At 43.0% G+C, this 27,739-nt stretch overlaps 2 protein-coding genes across 2 annotated transcripts in view; one reads left to right on the forward strand and one right to left on the reverse strand.

Moving 5' to 3' along the window:
* Window positions 1-1,219: 1,219 nt before the first annotated feature.
* Window positions 1,220-5,189, reverse strand: LOC110985693 (uncharacterized). Its single transcript, XM_022246905.2, has 4 exons — window positions 4,677-5,189; window positions 4,021-4,158; window positions 3,543-3,648; window positions 1,220-2,827 (listed from the first exon to the last, which is right to left on the reverse strand). The coding sequence occupies exons 1-4, from the start codon at window positions 4,780-4,782 to the stop codon at window positions 2,527-2,529; spliced, it is 651 nt and encodes a 216-aa protein (XP_022102597.1). The 5' UTR covers window positions 4,783-5,189; the 3' UTR covers window positions 1,220-2,526.
* Window positions 5,190-10,002: 4,813 nt separating this feature from the next.
* Window positions 10,003-27,739, forward strand: part of LOC110985702 (uncharacterized) — a 66,907-nt gene continuing 49,170 nt past the window's right edge. The window contains exon 1 of the mRNA XM_022246915.2: window positions 10,003-10,807. Within this exon, the coding sequence (XP_022102607.1) occupies window positions 10,672-10,807 (136 nt within the window). The 5' untranslated portion in view covers window positions 10,003-10,671. The remainder of the gene's footprint in view (window positions 10,808-27,739) is intronic.

Here is a 27,739-nt window from a genome sequence, read left to right on the forward strand (position 1 = left end):
AATAATGGTAATACTCGTGTGTGGCTAATGATGGAGTGGAACAGTTCTCTATAATGTAGTAATGTGCCTTACGATCTGAACCAATACTGCTCCGTTCAAATCTAGTAGCAAGTCCCATTACAATTTTTACAAGAAGATAATTGGAGAATCGATCACCCGTAATTGGCTTCGAAGGTAACAACGTTTTGGTACTCGGGGAAAAAGAGAAAAAGAGAGAGGGAAAAAAAGAACCTTGCACATGTCGCGTAGTGTGCAGAAGCGATCGTGAAGATCAATAGCAATCTCTGGCCAATCACTGACTGGAGGCTAGTCTAGCATAAGGATGAAGAAGCAACAGTCAAGTAGAAATCCCTTTGTCGTTCATATTAGCGCGCTGAGCCGTTACGAGCGTTGTGACCTTTAAAATGTAATATCATCAACAGAAATGAAAACAAAGGCTCATCGCATGATGAGGCACCCTTTGAGTATCTCTTCGTTACGTTTTACGCTCCAATTTGCTGCTAGTAACAAAAAATGAAAAAACACCTCCCTCTTCCCTTTGATACATCCTTGTTACTCTGGAAACCATTGAAGGAAGAGCACGCGCATCTTGGTGTGCCAGTTTCCTATTGTAGTGTGGCGACAAGGTGGTAAAATTGCAAATACATCGAAACCGGGCAATGAATTATGACGGAATATACAGAGATGGTTGTTCGCAGTTCGGCGCTGCTATAGCACATGTGACTCGAACCAGCCAGTCGACACCGGCAAGCTCGGTGGTCGAGTGGTTAGGACGTCTGCACTATAGTAAGCAGGAACTCGTGGGTTCAAGTCACACCAAAGTATGTTCGAATTTTTTACAAGCCTTCGGGGGGCAAACACTGAGCATAAAGTGTTAAAATATACGTCCTGCAGGGCTAAAAAAATCCTAAAATTAATTCATAGACCTATACAGGGAGTTTTCCCATCCAGAATTGCGAATCAATCACAAGGTATTTTAGTTGACACTGTGTTTTGAGTCTGTATGCACTCGTGGCATTAAGTACTCAAAATTCTAGTTTGTGATATCTTTTTCATGTGGCAGAATGACACTCATATCATAAATCCTTTACATGATAAAATGAATCATAAATTCATTGTATGTTAAGATGAGACGAATTCTTCGTTTCCTACCAACATTTTCATTTTCGTTTCTCGTGCAAGAGACCATCAAGGCAAGTGTTTCGCTTCCACATGGGTGCAATAACATTATTGAATATAGACATTTTTATTGTAAGAAAAAAGTACCTGTCCATCAGGCAATTTGTCCTTAATTTTTACTTGCCCGAACTGAAAGAAGAAATTTGTCCCGGGCAATCGCAAAACCGCGAATGTTAAGGCCTTTCATAAACATTGTTTTTCCTCCTACTACTATTCTCTGGTCATCTACTCCACATTAAATCATTTTTTGTTCATCCATTTTGTCCTCTTTTAGAGGGGAGGAGGGGGGGCATGAAAATAGTACGCTTTGTACGTTTGTGAAAAGGACAAAAATGGAAGACCCCTAATATGGAGAAGCGTCTGCAGGCCACGTATGTTCACTCCCACGCCTTTGTGCACTACTCAGTTTTAACGCATATTTTTTGTATCACTTGATACCTGTATTTATTTTCCCATTTTGCTTACATGCTTTGTTCATTTACTTTCCTTGGCTATGCACAAGCAAGCACACAACGAATTACGGTAGCACCCAAGTACACCATAATTATATTCATAGCATAATAACCTCAAGGTTGGATCCAGACACTTTGGGGGAGGGGGTGGCAAGATGCACTTTTACATGAGCTGATTGCCCCCTGGCACCAGATAATGGTGACGATGGCGATTATCATGAAAACTGAAAGTCTTTAAAATTGATATTAATTTTACAAATGCCAGTATTTTACATTCCCTATCGACCGTAATAGGTCAAAGTAAACAATTGTCTAAGTGCCAAAATGTGCCCTCGGTATAAAAATACACACAGTAATCATACCTTATTAATAAACGTTTCATCCAATTATTGGCATGTCATGATCATAATCCTATGGTGTAGGGCAATAATGCAGATGTTTAAGTTCATTTTCGTTTAACATTTGTAGTACAGACTTAAAGTATAGATTCATACTGGAAGACAAACAAGCCCCGGGCCGACAATCTCAATAGCGAAAAGCAGCGTTTATGCAGGTGTATTCCCCAAAAGGCCATATCATGGTACCCGCAGTAATCTAGATAGCCGATAAGGGTACCGGGGTAAGGGTACTGTCTTTATATTTAAGTATCAATAAGAGCTAGGTTGCCTCTTAAATGTATGTGTAGAACCTTCCTCAGAGATCACGAGACTATTTTCCTCCAACCACCTTTGTTTTTCATTGCAATTACGCAAGCAAACTGCTATCTCGCGGTCAGGCGCAACCATAATAACTATTCAGAGGGTACATGTAGGTCTAAAACTTTTGAAAAACAACATTTAGCCATCATAATCAGATTTCTGCGAGCCGACAGTTCCCTCTATCTGCTTGTGAGGACTTAAGGGACTTTCGGGTTTCTTTGTGGGCCTGATAGAGTGAGAGGGCAGACCGTTTCCGCTACTGAGGACGGCACGGTCTTTACCGGTGAATCGGGTGGCACGGCCGTGTAGTCTTGCTTCGTGCCGCCGGTGCTGTTCCGACGTGTGGACTTGCCCGCCTGGAAGACGACACGATCTACGACAACTTGTCCAGATGATGAAAGGTGGTCGTCGTCCAAGTCTTCCATGATCCCCTGACGGTCCAACTCGTATCTGTCAGCCCAGCGCTTGTAGAGATAACGGTAAGTTCTGTTGCAATACCTGCGTCGAAATCATTGAGCAAGAAATCATCAACATACCAGCTTGCTAGCCAAAATAATGTTAGAAAGGTCAAGTCAATTGCTTTATAATTAAAAAGTGTCAATCAGCAATACAACCTGAAGTAATTACCCCGAATCGATGCCTTTTTAGGGAGACATTCCCCTTCACTCGTGTACAGTTAACATTGATGCCTAGAAGTCTAAGATGACATAACCTAAGCCAGCCAAACTTTGTTAGTCTTTTTGTATGAACCTTTATTATCAAATTGCCCAATAAATCCTGAAACGGTTAATACCTTCACGTGCCAAACGGATTAGGGAGTTCCTCAAAGGCCTCCATAACGTGGAGGGTTTGATTTCTGGACAAAGATTCTCACACAAATCACGTTCCCATAATTTTGGTCATTGTCTGTGCTTTAATACAAGGACGCAATTAGGACACAGAGATTCTTTACGTAAGAATTTGAACACCAAATATCGGTTTTTGGTTGCGAGTCAGCTCGGTCTTTCAAAAAAGAAAGGTCATTCGGGAACGAAGTACACTTTGAGTCGGCATATGGCAGTGCTGATAGGGCACACTTCACCTGCGCAGAATAGCCCTTCCCGAATGACCTCAGACGCCCTTAATTGTGGGCATGCGCAGAATGCCAAACCTGCCCATTGCCTGGGACTTCGCAGCTGATGGTGAGTTGCACGACGGACATCATTTCACCCACCTCTTAAATTTTTTTCGAAAAGAAAGCAGGAGCATTGAAGCGAGGAAACCTGCGGCCGACACCGAAATGCCTATCATACACTTCATCGCTGCTTCAGGTATTTTCCCTGTGCATGGGAACCAAAAAATTTGCATTAAAAATCTGAACACTTTCGACTTGCTGCTAAAAATATTTGTATGATCTTTTGTGGAATTTTCCACCTTCGTTTAAAAAGAAAGAGAGCCAAAATTCTGCCTCTACCCTCTGCCCAATTCGGAGGCCATGATAAATTCCATAAGAATATAATAAATAAATAAATTCCAATAAGACATCCCAAATTTCTTGCCCCCGTCCGCCAAAAATTCTACCCCTCCCTAAATTTGGTTCTTGATACGCCCTTGTCACATTTCATCCCAAACAGCTGACAACTGAGTTGAATCATTTGTAATTGCGCTTGACAATAATGATCCGTAAATTTTGATCGTCCAAGCCTCTCTACCTGACGTGCTGTTTCCAAAACGACCTCCACCAAAGCCGAATCCAAGTCGGGAGCGACTACGGAACAATCTCTTAGCTAATTCTTTTTGGAAGTGATCAACATTACTGTAATCTTCCTGGCTGTAATCTAAAGAGGTGTCTGGAAACATTGAGAGAAAAAAAATTGAAAGAAAATTCATTAAACACGCAAGGAAGTCTCCTGCGCCCCCAGATCAGTAATTCAAATATAAAGTAACCACGACAGAAGACAAAGCAAGAAGAAAACCAACACTAACGAGAAAAATTAATCATTAGAAACGTCAACGGCACCAATCAAGACCTCCAGCAGCAGCCATAACAACACTAACGCGAGCACTGGCAGGTAAGGGGCATGGGAGTTATCCCCACCCCCTCCCCAAAAAACGATTGTTGAAGATTATATTCGCTTCCCCTTCTCCTATGATAGCGTGCAGGGAGCCCCAAATTTGGTTGTGTTATCCACAAATGCCACGAAGGGATTTATATCAAGAAATGTTGAAATTAACCCCCCCAACAACCCCCCCAAAAATGGCCCCCCTAAAACAATTTGGTTCTGGAACCTTTAATGAATACTTTTTCTGATCAGCAACTCAAGATTACAGTTTTACTGAAAATAACAAACGTCTTTCAGTAACTTACCATCTTTATTTACCATTTCGGTCCTGGGAATGGCAATGCACACAATCACAGAAACAAACAGGACCAGGTATGACATCCAGACAACCACCCAATTTGGAAGATGCATCTTGATCCGACAAAACTCGGCAGAAATGCCGCATACATCAAACGCTTGGGTGCTGGACACAGCTAATCAAAGAACACCTGACCAACAACGCCACAAGGACAACTGTGTTCACCGAATACTGCACTCCAAACTCTCTAACGATCAGTTTAACACTGTCAAGTCCAGGTTAATCAAGGCTATGATCTTTTACTTCTTAATGGTAGTCAACCAATTATAAAAACATTGAGGAGTTCTGTTCCTCTTTCAAACAGAAATGATCGCATTAAACGTACTATTCTCTTCAAACCAACGTTAGCAGAATGGTGTCATTCATTCAGTGTTTGACGCGCAGGTTTTGTTCATCAGAATAAATTCTGGATGACTGCGAAAGCAAAAGTTGTCGATGGCAGCCAATTCTTGGCTGTACAGTTGCTTACCCTAGCCTGAGTGACGCACAGACACACGTCAATGAAACCGAGATTTTTGAATCCTTGTTTTTATTCTCCTTGTGCTGGCCTTTGGAAAAGGAAACACTGAAACGGACGTGAGATGATTTGCATGGACAGGAAATGCGCGCAACTTATTGACCTATGGATAGCAATACATAATGTGGTATTCGTAGTCGCATTTATTTTGCGGAAATGAACCGACAGATTAAGGACTGCAAATGCCGCAAATCTGTCTTTCTGTGATAGGTGATGTTATTCCAACAAACTGGTCTCACAATATTATTCACTATATATATGTATATATGCGTGATATACCTTTCTGGATACGATGTAGCTCAGCACGAGTTGTTATTTGCAAGTGGTATAACAAAGGCGTCCTCCGCAATTAAAAAAAATCCTTGCAGCGCCCTCACTTGATTTATCACAGCTCCTCCAGTAAGCTTACTCTGCCACAATGTTAAAAAATTTGGCTGCGGCTATGATTCACAAACAGGTCTGTGAGAAATGGCTGAAACTGCGAATCTGAGGCTTTCATAAGATACACGTATTAATTCAAGCCCTAGCCTGCAGGTCAGTCGGACGCTGAGACTGCATTCTGCATGGACGTGTTTGGCATTGTTGGAATTTTAAGTTTTTTGTTGCATTCCTTTGTAAACGTCACGCGGCTGCATGGCGTGCTGCGTGGGACAGTTTTATCGCCGCTTTGCAGACAGACAATACTACGGTTGCTGTTCGGACAACTTCCTCATTTTTTGCAAGGCACTTCCATGTGTTAGCTATCGAAAGACCCAGGTGGTGTTCTTTACGTAGCCCACCATACACCTTGCAGTTAATTTTAAACATTTTGAGATTAGATGAAGAGTGGACAGTTCTGGGCATGTAGGCTCTCTTTCAACAGGCAAGAGACAGAAACAACATCTTCATCCTCAACGCCGTGATCCGACACGGGATGGGTGGGACAGACGTTGGCGAATCTTGATGGTAAATACCTATTTGAACATTTTGTGTCATAAAATAACTGTGCAAGGTGTATTGACGTCTTGTGTGAAAACACAATGGATAGAGTTCGTACATGGATTTAAATCTACTAGTTAGAGCCAGCTGTATTAGGGGCATGATTTTTTTCACTTTTAAAGTTTTATTTTCTGGTCTTCTCGTCAGCTTCCTTTTCACACTTCAAGTTTTGTAGCACTCAACCACCTGCAGAGTCCCAATACCACTAACCTTAGGTTACACTACAAATCGGGTCCCCTAGGCCTGTTGCTTGGTCCTGCTAAGAGCACGTTAAACAGGTAGCGAGAAACGAGAAATGGTTATCCCGCCCTCTATAAAGTACCCGTTTGCTATCGTCGAGGGCGCCCTGCGCTTTTGGTGAAATTCTTTTCCCTGGGTATTAATTTTATGTAAAGGAAGGGACTTTTCTAAACCATGCGCCCAGATGGTAGTGGCGCTTCTAATAACTACTGTTTCCATTGTTGCCACCATGATAAATGTTAAGAAATTATTGCCTTAAGTGTATGAAATGACCGAGCAATTACTGGACCATTAGAGCATTAATAAAGAGCAAGAACCAAGAAACAAAAGAAATTTGTCCGAATGCATCATGTTTGGAGCTGTCCGAAGAGCGGATGATTTATTTCTTGCAATCTATCCAGTAAAATAACCAAAGCTACAAATCCTAAGGCAAACTCTTCTCAGTGCAAATTCAGTTCCTGATTCTGTACGTATTACTTGCTGGGGTCCAGTCCCTCCATCGCCAAATATTATGTCTTGCTTTCAGACAAAAGAAGTGTATCATTTTTACTACACGCTCGGGAAGCCATCAGTAATGCCTGAAACGTGATGCTAGCTGGTGTTAAAAAAGTACGTGTCAAGGCCAGTGATTTCAAATAAAGCTTCATGCATGACGCGTGGGCCCGGCAGCAGATGTACAGCGACTAACTTAATAGACGGTTTGCATGGCTGCCATCTTGCAGGTCAGTGCTTTTGTTCCACAGGGTATGCACAAATGATGTTTCCTGTGGATCATGCGGATGCGGATCGCAAAAAGTGAATCGATATTGGTCCACTGACTCCATTGGATAGTGGGAACCAGCTTTGGGAACGCTGATTGCGTCCAGAAACAAACAGGCCCCAACCACTGCCTTCCAAGATGGCTACCACACAAAGCCTCCAAGGACTCCATTTGCAGTACATCTCAGCCAAGACCAAATCAAGATGAGACCATTCCATTGGCACTGTGTAAATAGCGACCTTTAATTTGGTTGTTTGGCAATTATGGCAGCGGAACTGTCAGCAAATTATCTCGTAGGATTATGTAGATTTTGGGAGACAATTGGAAGTCCTCGAGTCCAAATAGTACGGCCGAGACACAATGTAAGACCAATCAATACGTCTGCAATATCTGGTATCAGATAGATTCCCCCTGAGGACTCGTTAGGGATCAGTTCCGGCTTAAGCTCGTTAGAGTCCCTTCATCCCCTGTCTTCTGAGCGCTCTTAACAAGGGATGATCATTACGTAGCGAGACTCTGCAGCTGCGACAACGGGCTCTACGCGCGGGTCACATGGCCCCGGCCGGCCTTTGTTTGGCCGTCTCGAAAAAGGCCAGCGCACTCGTGGACCTAATTCCCCAAACGCTTTTAAGCATAATAAATTGCTAAACAATTTCTTTGGGGGGGGTAGCTCATAATTAAGCAATGACCACCACTGGTAAACTGTTGACTGGTAACCTCCTTGCTAATGCTAACCTGTAAATATTAATCTTTAGAGCATTGTTTTTTGCATCTGAACTGAAAGCACAGTTCAATTGAAATGATCAGCGCCAAACATAAAATTCCTACAAAAAGAACATGTCACTGTTAATGTCCAAAGAACTGTGAAATGTGTAAAATATCATTTTTCAACCCTGACTAATGCTTATTAAAAACAAAATTTATTGAGAAAAAAATAGGATCCTTTATCTTAAAAGAAACTTGCCGTGGGTGTTTTCCAGTTTCACTGTCAGTTGTGGATTTGAAGCGTGATCTGCAAACGTTCTGACCCAAATCTCTCCAAATAAGAGAAACGAAAGTGATTGGTCAAGCAAACCCGAAGAGGGATCAGTATTGAAGAGGCGGCTAAACAATGCAGCGAGGAATGTGGCGACGGCTTGATTTGTAGGCAGAGGCTAACAGATCGATGTCCGCGGTCTGAAACGGCTATCAAGCCCCTGGATGCATCCAGCACGAGCAGCGCTTACTAAAACAACGGCCCATCTACGGTAGGCACGAATCGGAAAGCCCCCGAGACAAGCAGCATACTTGCTGATGGAACGGAAAAATCGTGTATAGTCAAGCGGTTGTTCAATGAACGTTCTTGTTTTCAACAGAAATTCAAACATTTTTGATTCCAGAAATTGGCGCTACATTGTACATGCGTGCTTACATTCGTTTCGTTGTTGAATTCATGCACAGCATACCAGCAACTTGCTTGAATTTCCTGAACCTAACTTTAACGTTATACAAGTACTTACACATGCAACTTGCAAGGATACGAATAGAAATATTATTCCTTAAGTTTTAAATTGGGAACCAAACTTACGAGCTCAACCCTTTCTTAATTCAGATACCGATGACAAATGTCTTTGTCTCAGACAATGGGAGGTAATAACTCCACTCTACCTTTTGGCCCTAACTACACAAACTAACCAGTCATCCTCGTTCTGTAAATTTCATTAACCCACAAGCAACAGTTATGACCCACCGACGTGGACAAAATACGTAATCCGATTATCATTGGTTACTGAAAAGGAGGTATGGGTGACGTAAACAAGACTGAGGACTGGGCGCTTAGCTTTCACAATACGCGACCACCCGTTAAACTCAGATCTGCCTTTCTGTTGCGTAACACTGTAACGTTCAGCCATATGATAGCCAGTCACGCTTGTACTAGTGAAAGACCTTGGACATTTTTCTTTGGTCGATTCATCGGTGTAGATGATGACTGTTTCTCCGTGAATTATCATGATTCATTTTTAAGGATTTTAAACATGAGTCATTTTTATTATCGGCAACTTAGTATCTGGTTTCTAAAGAGATTATGAGAAAAGGCTCGTGAATTTATCAAGAACTGCTGGAACTTGGAAGACATCATAAACATGGTGGGACGAAATGCTGAGTCCAATCAGCAAAGAAATGAGACTGAGAATTTCACATTAAAATAACCTAATTAGAGAACTTTGAAATATAAAATAAAATTGACTTAAGTTTTAGCAATAAAAGATAAAATGCATAGACAGCCCATTAACTTTCTAAGTTCGATTTTGTTAAATTCTTAATTACTTGTACCATGGAGGAAGGAGGGGACCTTCTTCCTCCATGCTTGTACAAAACTCAGTCTATGATTTTGAGAGAAGTTATATTTGATCGAAGGAATGCAGAATGGTCTCACTATCAGTAGACTATTGCAATTACAGAATAGTCAGTGAGTTTTTGGCATCGGTTAATTAGAACAAAGTAAAAAAGTTTAAAAGCAAATAAATCAAGACTACCCACCCAAAACTCACTTCTTGAGAGGCCTTATGTCTGTGTGACATTAGTAGTACAAACTTTTGATTAATCAGCAAGTGTTGTAACATCGCGCTATCATTCTGACAGTAACAAAATACATGTACAAAGATTCGACAATGTGCGGCGTACTTGACATGAACTGTACGTTGTTGAAGCTATACAAAAACCCAGCTTCCAGTTCGCAAACATTGCGCCCTCTCGTTCGGAAAAGACGTTCAGCGTGATCACATGAAGCATAATGAGACTTGCTTGCGTGTGGGGCTAGGCTAGGCTGGAGTGTTAGTGTACATGTAGATGAGAATGTATTGGCATAGCGCTGTGGTATGCACGTCTGTTGTGTACAGTAAGTACCCTACACTTTTATGACCACTGTGGGTGAACGGGGCGGTGTAATCCCGAGCTCGCAGACGAAGTCCAAATAAAGAAACTTAAGCATCGGACAATGGAGACTTCATCTGTGCTGGCGGGCTGACCCCAAACACGACCCTTTTGTGGCAAGTGGAGCGTTGTATATCCACGGAATCGATCCAGCCGTCTATCAAAGGAGGAAAAAATTGAATGTAAGTTACGCCGACGAACTCTTCAGTCTTCGCACATTCACTCGGCAGAATAAAGAACCAGGTGTGCACAGTGCACATCTTGGTAAATGGCCCATGTAGTTCATTCAGAGAACTGGCATGCACTCTGTAGTTTGTCTTCGCCTATATAGTGCTCTGTTCCTCTGACGGAGAGTAACACATTTTGAGATTCATACAACGCAGAAAGGTCCATGACAATGTGGGACTCCAAGTAGTTTCTGCAGGAGTGAGATACACAGAGACTAAAGGAGAGGAATTACTGTCGACCTGGCTCTGGGAACATTGGTTATTATCGTGATTTTGTGTGCCGAAGGAATCGACGGTATTCAGCACTATGGGAGGCCGAGTGTTGAAACTTGTTGGTAGAAGTGGCATGTCCGGAGTCGTCGGAGGCAATGTGACCACGTTGTGGGCCGTTGTCTGTGCTATCTACGTGGTATGCTGCGGTAGCGTTTGTCTCGCCGACCGAGGTATGTAACCACTTCGTTGTATATTCAGAAAGTGTGTGTTCTGTTTTTCAAGTAACCGCAGGTTCTTGGAGTCAATGTTAATCAGTGGTGAAGCTTTTAAAGCCTGTGATTTAAATTTGTCTGGAATCCAGACACACCTGCGCAGATTTGTCCTGTGTTGTGACAGAACTTTATTGGTAATTTGCCACTTAAGTTCAAAGAGTTGTCGTATGGTTCGTCTTTACTTCGCAGTTTTTTCCCTCATAACTTCGCCTTGCGAGTGCTGTAACGCATTGTCTTTGTAGCCTTGAGTTTAGTTGGACATTTTCACCATTTTTTTTTATGAGAATTTGTAATGTGTATAAAAACGATGCTTGGACGTGTTCATGTTGATGTACTCTGTGTAACAGTAATAATGTTAGAACATTATATTATTAAATTGTTTAATTTTTAAACTTGCAGTATTGATGGTGAGATTTTCTCTCATCGTAAATGATTCGCGCTCGACTTGGCCGAGCTTTGTAGTTGCGACTCGAGAGGGGATAGCGTCTGATGATTGGTCGCGGTATTCAATAAACAGCCAAAGGTGGTGGTAAAAAGTACAGGAATTCAGGCGAAACGTGAAAATTTCCATTAGTGACAGTGACATTGTCGAGTGTGCCATCGAGATATTTCGACAGCTAAATGACCGACTTCACAGCTGTCGCTGTCGTACATTGGAATAATGCAGCATTATCATTTGAAATGTCGGTTTCTGTTTAGGGGGGCTGCTTTTTTGTGGTGACTCAAAGGAACTTTAGGATTGTTTGAATTTCGACTGCCGTAGATCTTGAAGGAAACTAGACTTCCTTGAGGCATGCACGTCTAGGTTGGCATTTGTGTGCTCGTTCTCGAATAGATTTAGATGAACGTTTTCTCCACATTTTGCCGACGGGAATTTTAATTATTCATGCTTGTCACATTCTTGTAATCATCGCCGCATCACCTCACTGAAACAAAACCTGTCAGAAGAGAATTAATTCATGTATATATATTAATAAGATTGGATGTGTCGATGCAAACATTCCTTTGCATCACCTACAGGTGCGGCAGACAATTTGTGTAGGCGCCATTCGCTGTATGAAGGTGCTAAGGTGTTGCGGTACTGTGTCGTCTTGTTACTCTATACCGCTATAGGATTTCATTTAGTGTTGGCGCGTATTCACAACGGCTGTTAAAACACGTCCATGACATGGGACCACATACATGTATACTATACTGGTCTTGCTTGGCGTCATGCGAAAGACTAAATTAATGTTTTCAATAACAGCGTGATTTGGCTAAGTTCAGGTTAATTGAATGGGGTATTTTAGGCAGTCCTAATTAGTTCAGAAACTCTCATTGCAATTAACGAGTTTTTTGTCGCATTTTGCATGCCCCTTTGTATATCTTGTCATGGGTAATACTAATACATGTAGGTACGTGTGAAATGTATTGTTTTACTAAGTTACGATAACTTCTGTTGTTTTGTAAGATATTGCGATGCCTGCCCACAGACCCTTATCCGAATAACGTCGTGTTTGGACCGATTCTGTTTGCTTTTTCAAGACCTCGTGGTTCAGTGGAAGTCGTGTGCGTTTCGTAAGTAGTTCACGTTCAACTGCCAGGAAGTTGTCCCGCTGTCCACACCCCATGGGGTTAAGGGTGCTCGTTCGTCAAGCAGCCGGATTTTTTCCCCTCTCCAAAGATGTGAATAACTGAATTAAATTATCGGATGTGTTCACAGTTCATGGGCAGGGGCGAAGGAAACTGCATGTCTCAGTGCAAGGCGTTTACATGCTTCAGCGAGTGAGTGGAACTGAGCACGTGACACAAATACCACATGACTTGCCATTCTCGTGACGTCACTTGACTTGAGTGATCGATCTTTTCTCTCTGCGCGCGGGTATAAATACTGTCAAAATAAGGGCTAAGGTCGTGTCCAAAACGGGCTTCCAGAGCTAAGGCTAGGTCTATTGTCTACGCGTCTCCACGCATTTCCAATGGAGCGAAGACCTAGACCTAGCTCGAGACAAGGGAATCGCATCAACGCGTTGCCCGTGTGAATGGTCGCGAATCGTGAGAGGAGAACAGAAATCTGAAAATAACACTAAATGTGGCCAAGCAATTAGAACATAATTGATTGGGTGGGTTTGTCTTGATAGAAAGATGAGTTACACGCACTCTGAGTGGTGGAGAACTGAACGATATGTAATGCACCCTGGGGGTCAGAAACAAGCAGAAAAAAGGGGGGGGGGAGAGTTTGTCAAGTGGCCCCTAATCAAATCGAGGCTCGTGATATTTATATGGGCAGCGTGTTTGCCCAGTTGTAAGTGGGAATATATTGGCAGAATTAAATTGTCGTTGGCTCCGCCCGGCCGAACGTGTTGTTAGTTCTAGCACAATTCAGGCCTGGCGCGGTCACATTTAATGCGAATGTTGTTGATCTAAAAACTCGAGATTCTACAGAAAGGATCTCCCGGTTATTCTTGCGCGGTCATTTCGGCCGAGTGTGTATATATACGCAGATACGAGGCATTGTACTTTTGGCGAGGGGAGACGCGCTATTTACACTTGAGAATGTTTGATGACCGAATATCTATTTACATGAGCGTTGTACTCAGCGTGGTTCAGATTATTTTCATACAGCGTTAGCAGATATCAGGGTTACTGATCTAATTACTATAGACTGGCCAAGTCCTACCTAGTGAGTGGACCTTCTGATTGAGATACCGATGCCTGTCGACATAACGTACATGTACAGCCCCAGGTCTGCGTGCACAACGAAGGACGGTCGAACCATAAGTTATGATACGCTGGCGTGGTAATGGCAAGTCTTGTTTTATAGCTTGTGTTATTTTCACGTGCCTTCTATACAATCAAACCTCTGGCGAAGTGCCGTGTGATGTTAGTAAATGGAAAAATGACCCTGAAAAGAAAACTAGTCTTGTATTTACGTCAGGCGTCCTCTCTACCATCAAATTTTGAAGTAAAAACAACCCGACCTATATTGACCTTTAAGACGCACGAGCGTTCATTATTTGTTTATTTCTCATCAAAGCAATTTAACCCCCCAACCTTTCTCCAACGGTGTGGTTGCCTGTCGAAGATACGCCGTTAGAGCAAGCAGACGAAGAAGAGAAAAGGAAGAAGGAAAACACTTCCGTAGTTTAAGAGCGACTCGAATTGAGACTGACAGGCCGTACGTGCTTGTGAAGAGCAAATATCGCCTTGTTATTCCGGGTTTGTTCCGAGTTCTCCTCTTAATGACGCGCTGCTGTAGAATCGCCGGACGAGGGACCCAGCTTTTTTAATAATTGCCAGCCGCACACTGCCAGGACTCCGGAGCGAAACGAGAACCCTCCAATGATCCGGCCCGGGTAAATTTGTTCAGCATTCTGTGTAGCCCCGGCCTTTCACGTGTGAAGCTTTATCGGAGGCCCGGTCTCCATTTAAAAATTGGGCTGATGCAAAAGTCGATTAACCAGTTAGGCAAAAAAAGTGTTGTTTGCTTAGCCCATATCAGCAGCTGTCGGTTTCGTTGACACTGAGCGTTTAGTTCACTGGTAATTATGGAGGATACCAGGTGTGGCCCTCACATAGTTCTGTCAGTTTCATTATATAGAGTTTAATTTTTTGGTTAATTCAACTTCATTGCTGGAGAAAGTTAAAAGAAAATTTGGGATACATTTTTTGTTTCATTTTCAACAGAAGAGTTGTAAAGAGAATGTGTTAAAACATTTAAATGCTAAGAAAAAGTGAATTAGATCTAGTGGTGTTGTGAACAGGTCATATATTTCTGAGTAAGAAGTCTTTGATATTTGCTTGTTTTACTGCCAAGTTGGCTCAGAAATTAATTGTAAGCCACGTTGAGATTCACTCATAGCCTTATACTGTTGGCGATGCTTACGCCCATTCTTCTCAGTCACAATGCACTCTCATTTCAACAATCTCAGCCCGTGCAAACTTTCCACCCCCGGGATGGTAGAATAATACTCGGCGCTAGTTCTCCGCGGTAAATGATCTCCATTAAGTTTGGCTACCCGCGAGCTCTCCTCACCATGTAAAAAGAAAAAAATAAAGGAAGGAAAAAATTCATGCGCATTAAAAGTGGGGAGCACGGTCGAACCGAGAGGGGTAGAGTTGGGGGGAAAAGAGAGAGCTTTACTTCGTTGGACGTGCAATATCCCTGATTGGAAACGCGTTATTGGAATGGCCTCCGTAAATGTACGAAAATAAACCCGGGTCCTAGCGCGGGCGGTGGAACACAACACCCGGTGTTAGCCCGGAGGACGGTTGGGTCAGGTGACCCCTGTCACGGCCTACAGGTCCACAAACCCGTTTGCCTTAAATTCCTTCATGGAAAATTGCAATAACGATTGCCGAGCTTATTGATATTTTTCTCTCTTCCCCCATCCCTCTCTCCCAGCCCTTTTTCCTTTGCGGGGCTTTTTTTTTATTTTCGCGGGATTGTTGTCGACGTGGAGAGAAACAGTGAAGGAATTTGGCGGATGCAGTTGATGGAACCCTTATAAGACGCCCCAGGTTCTGCAGCATATTGAAGGAGAGAGCGGTCGCAGCTCGAGCATGTGGCTCGTGTGTACGCTCAAATAATCTCAGTGGTCATATCTAATTTGCTAATGCAGTGGCTTACCACTCTGTGATTTCACCAAGCGCGGAGCTGTCCGGATTGATAAGTGTATGCAAATTTATGCGGCTCTCACAGTCCGATGTGAATTCGTCCATTCAAATGACGGTGGTAATTCTCCACTGTTAAGCAAATTCAGTAATATAATCTTAATTCTCTGCTGTGTAAACGCACGTCCATAGTAATGATCTTGTCGACCTCTCTCTACAGGCGCATAGTCTGCCGAATATCAAAGCTTTTAATCATTGATTGCCCTCTGTTTGGTTGTAAACCTGTACCGCGGTGTGGCTTTTTGCGCAGTCGACATTGTCATTCAAGTAAATTCAGACGTTACTCACGACATTTTATTCTTGAAGTCCGATGCTTATAAGTTACATGTATTATGAAACCATGCCCTTCCTCTATTTGAAGGAATTTGGCCGTTAAAATGTTATGTCACTGGTTGGATAGTAGATCGTATTTGAATGATCGCTTGGGGTTTCGTGCAATTGCAGTTTACATGAAAACCCCACGATCTCGTGTGTTGGTGTCAGAAGTGGGATGTTTACTAATTAACAGGACAGCACAGACAAGAAGTGCAATAGCCTGAGCTCGCTTCTTTGCCAAGACTTAATTACCTGTTCCGAGGAGTATGTTTAAAGAGAATACCACACAGGGAGACGGGTTAAACATGGCTACTGTGCATGGTGGTTGAAATAAACTTGTATTTTGGAATCCAAGAATGGCTGCAGATTCGCCGTCCGCTTGTAGGATGTGCCTGTAGTTCTATGGGTTGTGGTCGTGTGTCCATTTCTGCTCCATATTACTGTACGCCATTACAGATCAGACTTTTCTGGCTGGCCTGTAATGTAATTCAGCTAACTTCTGTTGCCTAACACGTATACATGTAGGCCCACAAGCTTAACGGAGTCATTAACGGTCGACGCACGGCCGGTGTCTATTTTGAGCACATCAAAGCGAGGTAAGACAGTGAATTCCATCCAGGCAGACAGCTGGTAACTTGTATCATGAGCTATTGATTTGGTTTCTCCTTATTCGGGGAAACGCTCCGATGGAACACGGGTATCGGTTAAATTGGAGTCGAAGACAGGTGCGATTGCATGGGTTTATGCAAAGACGGGAATTGGATTCCTTGCTTGTCAAGTTAAATTTCATACCGAATGTGATTTTTTTCTTGAAGAATGGTTCAAGAGGTCCTCGTTGTTTATTATTTCGATGTATTGTTTCAAGATACGTTTTCAAGTTTCACATAATCCTGAATATTTTCACAATTATTCACTGACGTCTGTCATAAAATTATCTTTTGACAATTTTTGCGTTCCGTCTGTTACATTTTAAAAACACCAAAAATTATAATTTTTTTGAAATGTTTGAATTAAATAAACTGCCTATCTTTATGCTGGAGAGTGTGTTGCCTGTAAAATTTCATTTCATTATGAAAATGAACCAACGATGATACCGTGGATTCTGACAGAAAAAAAGTCCCGAAAATTTGATTGTTGGGACACGCTTCCGGCCGTTGCTAAGACTTCCTTGTTATTCCAAGTCCGACGAGTATTGCCAATCCGAGCGTGTTGGAACCAGACGCATTCCCTGGAAACGCGTCCAGTCTACCGTGAACCTACCACCCGCCGGCCACCGGTGATTCATGGAATCGCTCTCATGGTTGGCCCGGCTTGGAAGACGCTGGCACAGGCCGGCTATAATTATTGGTTACACACTGCGCAGATTCACCACCGGGGGCCAATTTACACGGACAAGTAGAGATTGGAGCGTCAATTTTGGGGTCCTTTTTTCAAGAGTGATTCATAAAAGAAATATTACGTTTATTTTGTAAGACTGTGCACTGTGCGTTCTTTGTTGGATACCAGAAATGCGCCAGCATGGTCTAATTCTATTGGGAAAACAACGAGCGGAATATCTACCATACATTAAATTTCAGCATAAATCAACACATCTTGTTGCGTCTTCTTCACTACTTTTAAGGTCAAAATGCATGTCTTATTTTTGTAATTTTACGATCCTGTCGGTAAGTCGCATAGTTTTAATTCCAGTTTAAGACAGACAAGAACGTGCATCCTCGGTATACTTTGAAGGAGTTGTCTGACTGTCGTGCCAGTTGGCAGCCTGTACTGTACATGTAGGTCTGTTCCTTGCTCTAAGGTCTGAGTGACCTATGGGAGACAAGAGTGCCACTTTAAGGTGCCTGTGGGAGTTGTTGAGAGGGAGTTCAGGCTTGTGGTCCACATTGCAGCTTCAGACTGCTGTGATTAATGCACTTCCCCCTTGAGATTAGAACTAGACATGCGAATTTGTGGTAGGGAATGGTTATACATGTAATATCGCCTCTGCTTGCCGTGTGCATGTGAGCGCAAGACCAGTTTTGACTGACGGAGGGCGAAATAATGGTTGAACCGTTTAAGTTGGTAGAAAAAAATGATATCCTATGCTTGTCTTGTTTATTGACAGGTAAACTCCCACCATTCCGCGCTCTTCTTATTCATGTAGGTGTTTATGTGTGTGTGAGCCTGTATAATTTATTCAACTGCACAGTTGGTATTTTCTCATAACGCATTTACGGTAGTGATTGGACTAGGACAAGTCTACGTATTATGGAAAGAGGAGTAATTTTCTTGGCCATTTGGGTTAAATGCTGAACTGGGGGAAGGTGCCCGTCAACTTGGGGCTTGAGCAAGGCAGTGTGTTTGTAGTCTCATTTCCAGGAGGAAATTAAAACCCACCCGCTGAGCATTAATTAAACTCGTTGATTGCGATGTTCATCCCTGCTTGATTAGCGCAGCATTTGAGTTGCGTTGATGAAATGCATTGAGTTACGTAATGAGGGAAATTGAAAAGCCAGGATGCAGCAGAACTTTTTTCGGGGATAGATTTCATCGGAAATGATGATTAGGAAAAGAATCATGTGTACAGAATGTTGATGAGGATACAGAAATACAAGGTATTCTTAATAAGCATGTGCCCTTGAAAAGAATCATTACGTTACGGTGCCTGGAGCTTTGTCAATCGTGGACGCTCCCGTGTCAGGTGTGTAACACAGCCAGCTTCAATGATTCAATTACGTCAGTGGTTTACATGTTATTCAAGACAAGACGAGGAAATGTCCTGCGTGATTATTACGGTAATTACCATGTGTAATGTTTCCTTGCTGTGCATACGAATTCTGGGCCGCTGTAGCTGACGATCTGTGTTTTGATGGCACAGGGATTTTTCTGACAAAAATATCGACTTGAAAAATTCTAATAATGTTCCCAACATACCTGCTAATGAATCATTTCATCATTGGTAATGATGCTCAAGGCGATGCCATGGCGTATTGCTTATGAAAGACACACATCTGATTTTTACGAAGCGAAAAACCTTGCTGAACAATGTTTTCTGAGGAGTCTCTAGATGCAAGACATGTTGGCTGAGAAGACGACAAACAATCGATATGCACGCATAGTGGCATAGATGAGATATGTCGCGTTGGAGATCGCTCAACAAAAGTTACCAAAACCAAATCTTAAATTCCTTCTTTGATTTATGAACCTGACACCACTGGAGCGCCATTTTGTGATGGCTGTGTTGATAGAAGGTCCGTTCATTTCATTAAGTCTACGCTTTTACCGTTCAATAATTCGCTCGATGCACTTTGCGTAAATGCAAAAATGCATTTTGGATCATAAATCCCGCAAGTAAATTTCCGTGGGCGATGATGGGTAAATGTTCCGAGACATAGACCAAATGCCATCGTGATAAGAAACATCTGCTTTTAGAAGCGGCCAGTGCCGAGATTTTCTCCTAGTTTAAGTTTTCCAATCCATCAAACATGATTATTGGGGCAAGCAAAAGTGCACGGCAAAATGCATCGCCCATCGCTCAGCAAGGCCCAGCGAAATGTAATAACGAGTGACGTTCGACCTGTTACCTCCTCTAGACTGCACGGTCCCGTGCCGCCCTGGTATTTCTGACCAAACCTCCTCGGTACTTCCTGTAAACAGTGAGTGATGACGTTTGTCAACCGGTACCGCTGCCTTTGGATTCAGATCGTAAAGAGGGGAAATTTGCAATTACTGTGAAAATGCAAGATAAGTTGTTGCTGGGTAACCCAATTGCCTAAAACGAGTGGTGTCGTATTGCCAAGAAATAATTGAGTATCCACGCGTAAGATGTGTCCACGTTTACTTTGAACATTTGATCAGTGGCAGAATGGGACATCTTGCTTGATTGACGATGATTCAATTCCAATCAGTCTACATTCATGATTTGTTCATGGGAACATTTTTCCGTGAAGTTAGGGAAATTGTAGTTTAAACAGTGGTATGCGAAAATATGACGCAAGTTTTTTTTTTAAATTTAATTTCTTAAATTAGAGTCCGGATAACTGAACAAAAGTTCGGAAAATCTTAGTGTGAATAACTTTAGGCCTAACGTTTGGTACGTTATGTTGATACTTGTAGCGGGGTAAATGCCAAAGCTTTACAAGAAATGCATGTAGAAACAGAACATATCTCCTAAAATCTGTCTAAACACACGGGTGCCCGGGGCAGGCGTGACTGTGAACGCATATCTAAGGACCTTCTACGAAATAATTTGAATTTTTCTTTCCGTCATTGTGTTTACCTCCGCTTCGAGCAACATTCCAGCATTGCCTACTAGTCTCACACTGGTGCAATATTTACGATCTGCAACCAACCTCTCTTTTTTTACAACCTTTTACAAGATTGATCTGACGATAGTGTTGTGGTGAATTGAATGAAAGATTCTAGCCACCGACTTGGTATTTATAACTCGTTGGTTATTCGTTAACCGTCAGGACTTGGGCGAGGTAACGGATGTCCACTTCCTCTGTCGTCCAACCTGTGGGGAGACGCGTCGGTCGACTATTAAACCCACCGAAGGCCACGTCAAACAAAAACGTTGTTTCTTGGGCAAAGTGTTCTGTAAGAACCGTTGCATAAGCAGCATTTTCCCTTGTTATTGGTAAAGTTGTTTGCACCACTGATATTGTAGCAGGTGGAGATTCAGTGCAGTTTATCTTGTAAAACTGTTTCCATGTTTGGTATGCTACTTCGAATTTGATACACAAAATTGCCACAAAGTGTCTTCCTCGTGGTCAACTGGGGCGAAATTTTGAAGCTCTTCTCTGTATTTTGGAGCAGCGCTCTCGAAGAAACAAATTCCAGCAGGCTCGTATACAGGAAACAAGTGTTTATTTATGCGTGGCCACGCAGGTCGCCATGAGAGATGGTCATGTCTACATACGCAACGGGTTTAATTAAGAACGCTCTAGCGGTGATTCTTCAAAGTGTCTCAACCAGGGGGGTTGCTCTCCATCTCATGAGCTGCATTAGCGGCTTTTGGCCCTTCCAGTTTCTAGCTTTCTCTCACGCCCCCCCCCTGTTTCTGAAGTTCCCTGATCAGAGCCCACTACTGTCACCGGTTGAGACTGTTCGGAAGTTACTACATGGTTGCTAACAGTAACAACCCTCGCTGTTCCATGATTAGTCTGCAAAGCTGTTTACATCACATTTGGGCACGCCGTCAATCAACGTCAGTAGCGCTAATAATTTTTTTATCACGACTGCCCGGTGTCATTGTGGTTTCTTGCAGGGGTGGACCAAGCTTTGGTTCATTTTCCTCAGAGACAGAAGAATTTTCGACTCACCCGTCGGATATTTCGCACCTGAAGCTCTCAGTAAATGATTGCTGAATTAGAAACAGGGAGATGCTAGTACATGCAGTAATAAAGTTCAAAAAACCGTAACAGAACAGTGGACAGTCCACTCTCCAGCTGTTTTTTCTCTTGTGGGTGGACCCCACCCCCGGCATATCCCCCACTACCAATTAATCGTCACTATTATAATCTGAGAATCCAGTGAGTTGTTGACTGGGGAAATTCTAAGATATGATTTTTCAGATCGCCTTACTTTTTACAAACTTCGTAGCCTTTGTTAAAAATTTGCAGTATTGTGGGAGGAGACACGCTTCAATTGGTGATTTTTTTCCTTCACCCTGATTGGTGTTTGTTCCTGAAGGCATGAGTGGCTGGAATAAACGCCAAACTTCGAACCACTCACTGCATTACTAATATGGACCACCAACTGACCATTAACAGATTCGTTGCTTGCTGTTGTAAGTTGGCGTTCCTTGGTTTGGTCTCGCAGTCCAAAGCCACTAATGTGTATCTTCTCGTCTTTCTGATACAAGGATCTTTTCTTTTTTGACGAGTACAGCAGCTCGTGTTTGGTTTTGATTAAGACGTCTATCCGTGGGCATCTCTACTGTGCTATTCTCGGTTTAGTTCATTTCCTTGCAGAACTGTTCTGGTGAAGGAGTCTCTTTGAAGACTACTCAGCCCAACACCCGAGAGGACTTACAAACTGTCAAGTTGCTGGAGAGACTCAGACGTCATCAGAATCTTCACAGGTGCAGCATGGAAAGAGAACAGTCTTCACCTTGGCCTAGACTCGTTTCAAGCCGTGCATGTATCTCCAGTCACGTGCAGTTGTGAGCTTTGATTTGATCATGGAGCTATAAAACACATGATTTGATTTAAGTGCTTGTAAAAAAACTCTTGTTCTTGTTGGTAGGTTATTGTTACGAGTTACAGGTGACCTAATTCGTGACCACTGCACAACATTCAAAACGTTGATCTGCACGAATAACCCCTCTTTCTTCTTGTTGTATTTGCAGGTCGATGCAAATCATTTGAAGAAAGTTTTCACTCTATAGTGAAAATGCGAATTAAGTATTTTACTTTGTAGAAGCAAAATGGCTGTCTATAAACATGTTAGATCTGTATGTCGCTAAATGTCTCAACGTACTGCCGGATGTCGTTGTATTTCCTGTAATGTATCACGATTGCATTGTTGAAGCACATTTGGTTGGGGGAAATATTTTAGAAATGAGCTTTGCAGTACAAGATGGTCGCCATCTTGAGTGAGGTGGTCGGCGGCGAAACATTGCGTGAAATGCCAAAGTGTAGCCACCAGCTAAACGTATCTCAGGATGTCACGCGAGTTGGAGATGTTTCAACCCAATACGTCGTTAATCGTCCAATTTAGAATTATTTGTTCACCTATCCTAAGGAGTTAGGGTTAATCGGGGTTCGGTTTCAGATGTCAGGAGAATTGAGGGGAGCTTGGATAGGTCATTCATGAAGTCCTGGAATCGTTTGAGTGTGTGACATGCCGGTGAGTGACTTGTGATAGAAATGCTTAGATTTACTTAGTTGACATTCAACACATTCATCATCGTTCACAAGCCTTACCATACTTCTCCCTGGGGAACCTTATCATATTAGTCTCATCTCACACGGGAGCAAATCAATTGAATATCTGTGCTAACTTACAAATCACAGCCCATCAGAAATCGTATGCACGTTGTTTCCTCGAGTGATGAAGCCAACCACGGAATGCCGACGTGAATTTCGGGCCCCTGCGCCAGACAGTGAGCATGCCTATGCGTTGGTTTTTGTAGATCGTCATTAGCTGCAAATGAGTTATGGTAAGTTTTCCCATGAACGCCGGAAATTGCTTCATTAAGGTGACAAATCAATATGGAAGTCACTCGGGAGGTTGGGGAACGCGCACAGCGAAGGTTCTCGCTACTCGGGCGAGGCCCCCCCCTTTCGAAATCTCGCGAGACTTTGACCGCGCTCTCCCTTTATGACTGCCTTGTCCCTGGAAACCAATTTGCTAGGGACCTGTTTCTTCGATTATACAATCGTTGATAATTGTCTGTCTGGGGAGATCGGAGTTGATTTATCCACGCTCTCTGCAGGCCCTAGCTCCTGTCCCGCAAAGGAGAGGGGAAGGAATTAAGGAAAGAAAATTTACGGGACAATTACGTGCAGAAGTTTATTTAATCCGGGAGTTCGGCGATTTATGCAAAGAAAATAAAATTAAGGGTGTCGGGGAAACTGACGATGTGTTCATAAGAAGTGACGTTGCCACAGTTCCGTGCCTAGCGTGTTATGTTAGGTTCCTACAAGTTAAACCTTCAGCACTGGTTAATGATGTTAGCCACCCTCGCAGATATTTTTTCAGATATATTATCACGGGAGCTGGGGCAAAGAGGGTGGTTTGGAAGGAGTGGATTTAATTTTTTTTGTGGAAGGGGTGAGTGTAAATCTCCGTGAAATCGTACCCGCGACCGGGCGCGTTGAACGGCCCGAGTGGGCTTGCCAGTGCCGGGGGGCTGACGGGATTTCCTCGCGTAGGAAACGAGAGACCACTCTGTGAAACACAGGACGCCCATCAGCGCGGAACGCGTACCATCAAGTCAGAGAGAGAGAGAGAGAGAGAGAAAGGGGGGGGCCAGTAAAGCTTAACAGAAAAAAATCTAAACAAATAGACGACTCGGAATACCAGTAATGCACTTCCTGTTACTGCTCATCTTCCCTCGAGGTGGGAAATCCTTCCTTCGAATACTGCCAGTCAATTCGGAGAGGTGTCAATCGAGTTGAGTGGGCAACAATAAAATAAAAAAAAACAAGTTAAAAATAATTCCAATCAGGAATAGTGCTAAATGCAAACGCATGTACGGCCATGCGCGTTGTATTGCCGATGGAAAAAGGTTGGAAGTTTCCAGGTTTTTTTTTTTTCATCTTGAACCACGAGGCCGTCTTTCCTTGCGCCTCTGTCCCCACCCCCTTATCCACAAGATCTGATTTTATTAATATCGGCGAGAGAGTCCAGCATGGCCTGCGGTGTGTAATCAGGATACGAGGGACTTGGGATCCCAATTGGTTAAATGATTTTCAGAGATGGTGTAAACCTGATCGCATCAGTTTTTCTCCCTTTCCTTCACTTTTTTTCTCGGCTTGGATTGTATATAGTCCTGGAAATCCCGTCCCATTTGGCGGATGGGAAGTGTTAAATTTCGCCGGAACCTACATGTTGGCCTGTATTAAGCTAGGACTAAGTAGCAACCAATTCGATTAGATAAACAGATTTCCCAAGCCCATTTTTGTCTTCTCGAGTGCACGATATCCGATTGATGAATGTAACGTTGAATTGAAGAATACGAGACACCAGACATGGCAGAGATTGAACCGGTACCTGACTGAGTCAAATAGCATTTTGGAAACACTTCGGTAAAAATCAACAATTCAGAAACAAGTGTTTTTGAATTAAGCTTGTGAACAAGTTCAATAAAGCAGTGACTATCCTGATTAATGTTTTTTCGCTTATGGAAGCAGAAAAGGAATTCATAAGATGTCTGAGCAACTCTGACTGAATGTGCCCTCATAAATATAAAGCGCTCTGTGTAACCCTGCATAAAGGTCCCGCAGTGCAGCTGTTATGAAACAATTACTCATGACATAGAAATCCCTCATAAAAGATCAACAAAACTGTGGGATATAAACTGGCCAGCTGATGACTTGAGGACATCGTAATCTAGGTTTTTTCCCTCGTGTTTTTAACACCTGGGTGCGTTTTACGACCCTTTTACGGCACTTGTTAAGTGCAGCTAAGTTATAGCGACGAAGCGGAGGGTTAATGCAATTAAATGGTTCCTCTGATACGAAAACCTTAATTAGGTGAGGGTTACCGAGGTTTTTGAGTTTCTCTGCCGTCCAGATCGTGCTGATTGACACCTGACCTTATATATATTTGATAATTCTGTTTTTATTGCGGTGTCTGAATGACGTAGGCCTAATCTGTTTTTCCGATAAGGGTATTTGAACTTTTTGAACTGTTTGAATTATTCTTGAAGGGGAATTTTATTCAGTCTGACTAACATTGGCAACATTGAGTGCCAGCCTTGTCTGTGTTTGTCCAATTTCATGTATCGAACCTTTACATGTTTCTACCTGATACTGTCTCACCTTACGTGTGTGTTTAACTATGTAGGCCTATCCGTTGACTCTCAAGTAGGACTACCTCCATGGTAGAACCAAGCCATCAGGAGGTCAGCGATGGATTGTGTAACATGTAACATTTACTATTTCGAAGCTAACTTTAACCTTAAACAAAGGGGGACACTTTTTCCAGTATCGTCGCCGGCAGTGCATTTTTTCACGTGCTGAGCCTTCACGAGTTGTTTCAGTAATATTTTGCGGACATTTTGACTGTAATATTTTCAAAATCTGGACATATTGTTTTCAAGCAGCGCACATTTTCCCGAGGTACGTCAGCCAAAAGTGTATAGTCGTGGTTTTACTACTGACCCACTGGCTGACCCGTGGCCTTGAACTCCAAAGAACCACAACAACATAACCACATGTCAAACTGAGTTGAAACTTTACATAATCATTTGCGGTAACGTTGAATGTTTTCACATGTTTTCTAAATATGAAAAAAATGGGGGATCCGCCCCCTTCTCCTCAGATGGTCAAAAAGAATGTGGCTCTTTTAGGGTTAAGCCCACAGGTCATGTGACAGGTAGCCTGCGATCGTTTCTCTGGCTGCATCCCAATCTCTTGTCTAGAGCTAGGTCTAGGTCTTCGCTCCATTGGAAATGCGTGGAGACGTGCAGACAAAAGACCTAGCCGTAGCTCTGGAAGCCCATTTCGGACACGGCCTCTTCTGTTGTGCTTCAGTATATCATGTAGCCAGTCATTATCAATACGAGTGACACAATGATTTGCATGTAAATGCCACGCCCATGAGATTCTTCGACAGACCCCAATGCACTCTGGACTAAGCCTGAAGTTTGTGGAAGGATTCTTCGACTCATACTACATCAAGTTCTCTGGTAAATTCCGAGCAGATCAGAGTTGCCAAACCTCATGCGCACAGTGTGTTGTTCAGCCCTCGGAGACCTGAATACGCGCCTACCCAGCTACTGCAATTGAATACAAATCTTCAACCTCGTACGGAGGAAAAGCGAATGCTTCCCCCTCAGCTGTTAAGCGAAAGCCTGACGTATATATTAACACTTCCCGCTAGCCTAATGAAATTGCATGTGTCGAAAAGTAGATCTGAAGCAATAAAGTGTTAGACGTCGATATCGAATTGGACTTTGAAGAGGACCGATCTGCCGCGGTGTAAACAAACAGCGCGACCCATGGATCATGCCTGACGTCAGACCTGTGCAGAAATTTGCGTGTTGTCTTGGCAACACGGTGGGGTGTTCAGCAGGGTTGAACTTCGCGCTAAGTTCTTGCAGCCAATCATCTTGTTTCGTGCTTGTGTCATTGTACGTTGTGTTGTCCCTCAACATGTCGTCTTTGTTCACAATATTAACATACATTTTCTGGTGACTAAACTAATTGGTGATTAACCCAGTTCGAACTTGAGCGGTTTTCTAACATCCTCTGTTTTCTTGCCCCTTCGTCCCGTGACCGAGTTTTCCTTCAAACCGTTTTTCCCAGACAGACCCCAGGCCAACAGCATCCAGCCGAGTCCCTAAAATCATTAACCCATTCCCTGCGCGATCCACGAAGCACACAGGCGATTTACCGGGCAAAAAAGCTGCGCCGTAGTTTGGTAGACAATTAATTATTGGAACATGGCTACAAGGGGTGTGTAGTCATTCATAAAGTGAGCCCGATGGGCGAGTTTCATTGATGTAAATTGTTTTGTCTCGGAGTACAGGGGCTCGTAGGCTTCCAATATTGCCCTTGCATTCACAGATTTAGCACCCGCCAGCCGCGAGGGTATTACTATGGCAAAGATGCGTAAGCCTGACCCACATCAGCGCATGGGTCTTTTGTTCGTCCATCTCCCTGAACCTGGCTCGCCCCTGCGACCGAAGGTTGAGTGCCCGGAAAGTTAGGAGGCACACAAAAGCACAGGCTCAACTCCGGTGGGCATTGGAGGTTATGAAAATAAACAATATTAAACATCGGCGCACCTGAGGTGTCGTGCAGATTTTCCGCTTGGAATCACAAAGTTATGCATTTGTGTTTTTCCCACATCGCATGATCAGAACAGTCCAAGCTGAAGGAATTCTCTTTTTGCCGAACGACAATGAGGCCCCTCGTCATTGTTGTTAGCTCTTTGCCGAATAGTGAATCCATTATTGAGGTATAACTTTGGACTCCAAATTATCGTCGACTGGGAGAAACAATTCTTTTGGCGAGCGATATTGCGGCACCGAGTTGCAAGGTCAAAGGTTTAGCATTAAAGGAATAATTGGCACCTGTGGGTGAACTTGTAGAGAAATCCGTTTTGATTTGCGAAGAATTGAAGTACAGGGGAAAAAATGCCTGACAGTTTAGTTTTTTCCTTGAAGAGGATAATGCCATTGACGAATTTGTAACGAGTCGAAATCCGTTGAGAGCCATTGCTGTAAAAACAAGTTTTGTCATCGCCGTGCTCATGTATGCGGAAATT

This window comes from Acanthaster planci, linkage group LG18 (assembly GCF_054643075.1).
Source record: "Acanthaster planci isolate LZ-2023a linkage group LG18, COTS_SCS, whole genome shotgun sequence".
Lineage (NCBI taxonomy): Eukaryota > Metazoa > Echinodermata > Asteroidea > Valvatida > Acanthasteridae > Acanthaster > Acanthaster planci.